The 7,571-nt window shown below is 48.9% G+C and overlaps 1 protein-coding gene across 1 annotated transcript; it reads left to right on the plus strand.

The window, feature by feature from the left end:
- The first annotated feature begins 1,321 nt into the window (after window positions 1-1,321).
- LOC8024675 (heat shock protein 68-like) lies at window positions 1,322-4,182 on the plus strand. The gene has a single exon (XM_002406516.5). The coding sequence runs from the start codon at window positions 1,394-1,396 to the stop codon at window positions 3,296-3,298; it is 1,905 nt and encodes a 634-aa protein (XP_002406560.4). The 5' UTR covers window positions 1,322-1,393; the 3' UTR covers window positions 3,299-4,182.
- The last annotated feature ends 3,389 nt before the right edge of the window (window positions 4,183-7,571 follow it).

The raw sequence follows: 7,571 nt of genomic DNA on the forward strand, positions 1-7,571 counted from the left end.
CGCACACGCGGCCATAAAGCGCGAAACACATGTACGACGAAACCGTCCGATCCGACGTGCGGACTGCCGGAATGACCTTGGGGGGAGAGGGTTTTCGTAGCATCGGCGAGCGTTGAAAACCCTCGCCTCCGACCGTCGTATTGCGCGGTCGGACGTCGGATCGGACGGTTTCGTCGTACATGTGTTTCGCGCTTAAGGCCGGATCAGGTAAAGGGAGCCAGGTTCTATCACCGTGGCCAGGGGCTCCCACAAGATGGGAGCCATGGAGAATGCGATCATCTCGATGCCGAAGCGAAGTAGTAGAATATGTACTGAGTTGGCATTCTGGTATCGCGAGCCGCGACCCGATCGAATGCGAGTTGTTTTGTAACAGACAAGCTTGGCAAGTTCACTTTTTATGCGCGTTTAGGCAGCCTCGAAAGCGCGCGAATGCTCTCGCCGACGAGGAGAGATGAGAAGACGCTTTGTGACGGGAATTGTTGATGGTGACTACGTCACGAGCGGATGAAGAACACGCGCACTTCGAAACGCGTAGGAACGTGGAAAAACTTTAGCGCGTCAGCGCTGCACGGCTGCACCAGCATGCCACCGTAGCGCACGGATCGGTGGCGCCATCTCTTGATACAAATCGAAAGCAACGCAAACTGAGTTCAATCGTGGAGGATCGGTAGAATCCCAGCCATCAAAACATGTTCCCTCTGTTTCTTTGTCTTGTTGTGTAGCACAATGTAGCACCACACGTTACAAATTGAATGGGAATGCAACCGTGCTTCCCAGATTTGAATGAAATAGGACATTTGAATGCACGTCCGCCCCAACATAAGTTTATTATTACGTCACACGTGATGCCATTAATGTTACATTCTACACTGAGTAACTAATTATCTTAGTAAGCAAGCCTCGAAGTCTGAACATTGATGCAGCGTTCTTCAAAATCTAGCGCGGTTCAGGCAGTTCTCAGGAACATTGTACTAAAGACACTCAACTGAAGTCACTTGCCTCCTCGATATGGCGAAATAAACGTTGATTAATAAATGACTTTAACTTGATCACGTCTGATTACTGGAATTTACATTCTCTCTCTCTCTTTCTTGCTGTCTCTCTTTTCTCTTTCCAACAAAAACAAAGTAGCCCAAAGCACGAAAAAGAAAAGCGCCAGGCAAAACAAACCCGGCTCTGCCAAACCAGAATAGAGCAGACGACAAGGGAAGCTCCCAGAACTTTATATATCGAGCAGACCAATGGGCGCTCTCCTACATTTACGTCACGGCGATAATCGCGGCGTACATAAGGCGGAACGCGCGCTCGCAGCCGCAATCATTTCGCAGCTGACACAAACAACGCGATTTTCAAATTGTGACATCGACTGTCAAACGAAGCAAACTACACAACCATGGCATCTCGAACGAACAGGAGTGCGCCGGCCATCGGCATCGACTTGGGTACCACGCACTCCTGCGTCGGTGTGTTCCAGCACGGTCGAGTCGAAATCATCGCCAACGAGCAGGGCAACCGAACGACGCCAAGTTACGTCGCCTTCACCGACACCGAGCGACTCACCGGAGACGCAGCGATGGCCCAGACTGCGCGGAACACGGAGAAGACAGTGTTCGATGTCAAAAGGCTCATTGGACGAAAGTTCGGTGATCCTAAGATCCAGGATGATCTCAAGCACTGGCCCTTCAAGGTGGAGAACGACGCTGGCAAGCCCAAGATCAGCGTGGAGCTCAAGGGAGAGCGGAAGAGGTTCCACCCGGAGGAGATCACTGCCATGGTGCTGGCCAAGATGAAGGAAACTGCGGAGGCCTTCCTTGGTCGGAAGGTCAGCGACGCTGTGGTCACGGTGCCTGCTTGCTTCAACAATTCTCAGAGGCAGGCTACGAAAGACGCCGGAGTTATCGCTGGTCTCAATGTGCTCCGGATCATCAACGAGCCCACCGCAGCTGCACTGGCCTACGGACTCGACAAGAACCTCAAGGGAGAGAAGAACGTCCTCATCTTCGATCTGGGGGGAGGAACTTTCGATGTGTCTGTGCTGACCATCGACGAAGGCTCCATGTTCGAAGTCCGATCAACCGCTGGAGACACACATTTGGGAGGTGAAGACTTCGACAACCGGCTTGTCACCTACTTCTGCGAAGAGTTCAAGCTTAAACACCGCAAGGACCTCAGATGCAACGCCCGTGCACTGCGGAGACTTAGGACAGCCTGCGAGCGAGCCAAGAGGACTCTTTCTAGCTCTTCCGAGGCAATCATCGACATCGAGGCTTTGTTTGAAGGCGTGGACTTCCACAGCAAGATCACCAGGGCCCGGTTCGAAGAGCTGTGCATGGATCTGTTCCGAAGCACCCTGGAGCCTGTGGAACGTGCTCTGCGGGACGCCAAGTTGGACAAATCGGAGATCCACGACGTAGTCCTCGTTGGTGGCTCGACGCGGATCCCCAAGGTGCAGAAGTTGCTGAGAGACTACTTCAACGGCAAGGAGCTTTCGATGGGCATCAACCCGGACGAAGCAGTGGCCTATGGCGCCGCCGTGCAGGCTGCGATTGTAAGCAGAGATGCCAGTGAGGTCATCCAAAACGTGCTCCTCCTGGACGTGGCTACCTTGTCACTGGGCATCGAGACCGCTGGAGGCGTCATGAGAAACATCGTGAATCGCAACTCCCGAATTCCTTGCGAGACGTCGCAGACGTTTGCAACGTCCGCGGACAACCAGCCGACCGTCACGATTCAGGTGTTCGAGGGTGAACGCGCCATGACCAAGGACAACCACCTGCTGGGAACCTTCAACCTGAGCGGCATCCCTCCTGCGCCACGGGGTGTGCCCAAGATCGAAGTGACATTCGACGTGAACGCCAACGGCATTTTACACGTCTCGGCCAAGGACGAAAGTACGGGTCGGCAATTCGGCATCAGCAACGACAAGGGCCGTCTGTCCAAGGAGGACATTGACCGTATGCAGGCCTATCTGGAGATGTTCAAGCGCGTGGACGAACTCCGGAGGGAAAGGGTGACCGCCCGGAACGGACTGGAGTCTTATGTGTACGGCGTCAAGCAGGCTGCAGAGGAGGCGGGAGACAGACTCTCTCCTTCGGACAAGCAGAGTGTCCTGGACAAGTGCAAGGACACCATATCCTGGATCGACTCCAACACTCTGGCCAAGAAGGAAGAGTGCGAGCACAGGCTGAAGGAGCTGCAGCAGCACTGTTCACCCATCATGAGCAAGCTGCACCAGGGCACGAAGCGGAGTGCGCCCAGTCATGGAGGATCACGATTGAACAAGTTTCAAAGGGTATGAAGCGCCGAAAAAACACGGACCAAGACACGGAGAAAACGACACAAGGTGCACTCTCAACTGAAGTTTATTCGAAAAAATACACGCTATTATTGTCAACGGGAACGCTCAGTCATCAATCAATCCCTGCCCAGCTGACGTTTCAGATACTAATACTCATCCGTAGATAGGGCCAAAGACGTTTCGCTGACGCACTTGTTTCCCCTAGCCCTAATGTCCAAAGCCTCGTCTAGTTCGCGTGACATGTTGTCTTTGTATTTTGCCAAAAGTTTTGTGCTGTTGTATGACGGGGTGCCAACTGGGCCCGTCTAAACCCATCTAAACACATTATTGAAGAAGTCGCCTGAACGCTGTGTGTCTTGAAGGTGTCTTGAAATGAATGAGTGTCGTCTTCTGTACATATTTATTTTTGTGCATTTATATTTTTAAATTGAACTTTTGAAATCTCTGAAATCAGTTTTTTGCATATCTGCACTGTGGGCTGCTGAGTATATCCCATGCTGGGAATCCTAGTCTTGCTCTTATTTATGTAAAAGCTACAAGTATCTACATTTGTAGTTTATAGAAACGTAGCAATGACTTCTATGTTTTATGTAGCTCCGCCAGAATTATCTGTCTCGAAGATGAGGGATCGGCGAATAATTTTATCTCAACAAATGCATTTGATGATGGCATTTTTTATTTATTTAAAGGGCACTGCGACTCAAATTGCCAATAGCAGGTGTAGGAGCATAAAAAAAAAACAGTTTGTTTTATTAAATCGTATAAAACAAAACATCATGGCTCAGTTTGAATAGTTTTAATGCTATGGGGGTATAATTGATTCAGCAACCGGTAGTTGAAAATTTTGATATATCTCACTGTTTGTAATAAACATTTTACCTACAAAACAATATAGATGCCTAATTTTATTTATCTTCGCTCTTGACTCCAATGACAGAACAGTAACTTTTAGAAACAAACTTGATAGTGGTTAGTGAAACCTGAAATCAATGCATATAAATCGTACAGCGAGATTTTTTTTTCCCACTATCCTGTTTATTAATTCATGCGGCTGTAAGCGGATACCATGCATCATTCGCGTATACCAGGGTAGACCTTATCAGAGTCGCAAGTAACACGCGCAGTCGGCCCGACCCCGGGACTTCCTGGCATCTGAAAGGAAAAGTTGGGCCGAGGAGGATGAGCGACCGCCGATCGCTTCCCGATAAAATTAGAGGGCGAGGGAGCGTAAGAAAGGACAGGCTCCGGTGCTGCCGAACACAAGAGCCGGAAACGACTAAAGCACTGGATACTCTGCTCTACCCAAGTACCGCCATTGACTTATCGTGCCGCGCGCATTCCTATTGGCCACAGCCGACGCGCCGCCATTTCTGGTTCAGAAAACAGTGCAGCAGACGACGCGCTCCGCTCTGGCTCAAGGCTGGCTTCGGGGCGCTTCGGGCTGAGCGTCGTCTCCAAGGAAAATAGAGTTGAACAGAGCTACTACAAAGCGCTGTATTTTATTCAGTACTCTACTCAAATGCAAAAAAACTTGTTTACTTACACACCCTTTGGATTGTTTATGACATTCTGATCGACAGTGATTCCACTTACATCACTTGGCGCACTTTTGTGGCGCGCTTCTTCGGCACATATTCGTGAAGTCGCGAAGCCGAGCTGCTGCGCTATAGCGTCTATGACTCCGTATCGGCGTGGCAAGGCTCTCTTTTTGATTCCCGTCGGGGCAAGGAACAAAAGACGACGGAAGGAATGGCTCCGCAAGATAAGCAGCGTTGGATTTGCGCCGACGCCAAACTTAAGGCTTTGCGAAGTGAGTATGATTACAGTTCAAAGCGGGTTCACTTGACGTTGCGGTGTTGAGTTGTTCCGAGATCGGCACCGCGTACTACGATTAGAAAAGTGGCAGCCTCCTAAAAGTAACGTCAATCCACCCAGTTGTAATCACCATCTTAATGCTCTGAATACAAGAAAAATGCCAAATCAAATGACGGGGTAGCCGCGCGCTCAAAATGGTTCCTGGGGACTGACAGGTCCGCGAGGTTTACCGTAATGATTCACCTTATTACCAAGAGCATGCTGTACAAGCCACTCGAATATCTGTGTTTCACTAATGCTAAATAAAAAAAAAAGAAGAAAACTGCTACATTTTGCTTATACTTAACCATTTAAAAAACTCCCCCTTAAATCAATGAATCATGAATGAAATGTAGACTCATAATATTGCATGCACTGAAAATTATATTTCACAACTTGTTGCTAAATATACTGTCACAAGAATTGCAGTTCTGTGATAATAGGCAATTATTATATCTTTGTAATTGTTTCCTATAAAATTATAAATGCAATATTAAAAAAAAAATCGTGCGTATCAGCTTGCAATGGGGCTGCTAATATTTGTAGAGCCTTGTCATGTCCTGTGCATTTATTTTTCAATTCCCTATATCTAATGTCCCGAGGCTGAATATATATTAATTTTTGCTTACGCTCTTGCTTTGTACCAATGATTGTCTTTGTAGGACCACTTCACGAGTGACCAGTTCGAGCAGCACAGAGCCGACGGCTTGAGGAAACTCGAACCGGATGCTTCTCCATCGCTGTTTGCTCACCGGGCCATGAAGCCTAGCAGCAAGCCACGAACTCAGAGGCTGGGCAAGTGTTCCATTACACTTTTATATTGTAACTTATATGATTATGCTATGTAAAAACATTAATTACTGAGGCTTGCACTAGAAACCAAGTCCAGCAGTCTGGAGGGTATAGATTGCGGCCGAGTTTGTTATTACACCGCAGTTCAGTGCATGTGTAGGGAAGCTTCGGGCTGCCCCGAGGGACTACTCACTGGTGCAATCTTCATTCCTGCCCGGTCCGATTTGGATGAGCATTCTACAGGAGTATGGTCATGTCACTATTGCCTGATCCAGATTAAAGACACCAGGCTTGCAGCCGCACTGCACCGGCTAAATTTTTTCATCTACAGTGTGGACCACTGTCGTTGTAAAAGTGCAAACCGACCTCATGGTCTCAACACGCGTCTATTTTACTTTGGTTGTACAGTGGCCGGCCAATTCTACAGCTGATCCATCCCCTCCTTTGGTGACAAACGTGGCCCCTCACGCCAGCACCAAAGAGCCCAGCCAGATGTCTGGAAATCCCAACGTTGAGCCTACCCCTTTCCTAAAACAATATTTAGTTTTAACTTCTATGCACTCCGTGCGACGCGACTGGCGCGCCGCCGCGCGGCCGGTACCGAAGGTAGGCAGTGAGAACACTAGAGAAAACGAAACCGAAACAACGCCGCGTACGTTGGTACGCGTTGAAGTCGGAGCGGTGCGGTTGCGCTGGGTTCACAGCATGAAGTGCTTGCTGCCTGTGATAGTTATGCGTCGTATCTCGTGGGGACAAAGTTTCACAGTTTTTCACCTCGCCGGTGTTTTGTGGGACAGCGACAACGATGGACCCGTGCCGTACGACGCGAGAAATTTGGTCTCCCGATCATATCTGCCACTGTGTCGGCACGGCTGACATATTCTACACTGCCGCTCTGCGCTCTGCGTTTGTTTTCGTACCTGTAACGCCTACATGTGTTCGCGCCGATAAGACGAACTGAAATGCCATCCCTCACTCGCGGGTATGCAGTGCCAATTTCGTTGGAGGAATGCCCTCCAAAGAAGTTTCGTCCCTATCGTACGTGTCGACGATATTTCCAGACAAGTATGGCACGCAGTCTGGACTTCACGAAGAAAGATTCGAACGGTAAAAAAGTGACAAATATGAATCTAGAGAAAACAACTATGAAACTCGGAATCACTGCAGATTCGGCGTTTGAGTATGGAAGTTTATGTGATGTGCTTTCTTTCTTGATCAGCCTCCTTTTGGATGTGGAAACGCTGACACCCCGAGTTCTGAAGACATTTTTTTTTCTCTCGGCTTTAGAACCACCTATCGCAAAGTGGTTCGAACTGGAATTACCGTCCACTGGTCCCTTCCTACCTAAAAAGTGTGCACCTCCCACGATGGGTGGTCTTATCTTCACAGCCATTGACAGTCAAAACCAGTTCCCATTTAGTTACGCCGCCCAAACTAAATTTCCACCTGGTTTCGCTATGCCAACTCCTTTTGGTATAATAAGTGTTGTGTCAAGTCACGGTCATGTCAAAGTACCTGTGCACCGAAAATCAGCACCTTGCACAACAGGTTATTACACAACAGCTGATCGCAAAAGCCCTTGACAGCCAAACCGTGTGTTGGCCGACAACTTTGTTTTCTCGGCTTT

The sequence above is a fragment of the Ixodes scapularis genome, unplaced genomic scaffold (assembly GCF_016920785.2).
Source record: "Ixodes scapularis isolate PalLabHiFi unplaced genomic scaffold, ASM1692078v2 PGA_scaffold12__126_contigs__length_90152505, whole genome shotgun sequence".
In the NCBI taxonomy this organism is placed as follows: domain Eukaryota; kingdom Metazoa; phylum Arthropoda; class Arachnida; order Ixodida; family Ixodidae; genus Ixodes; species Ixodes scapularis.

What these genes read in the sequence shown, in the direction of transcription:
- LOC8024675 (XM_002406516.5), top strand. Translation starts at nt 1,394, where the DNA reads ATGGCATCTCGAACGAACAGGAGTGCGCCGGCCATCGGCATCGACTTG.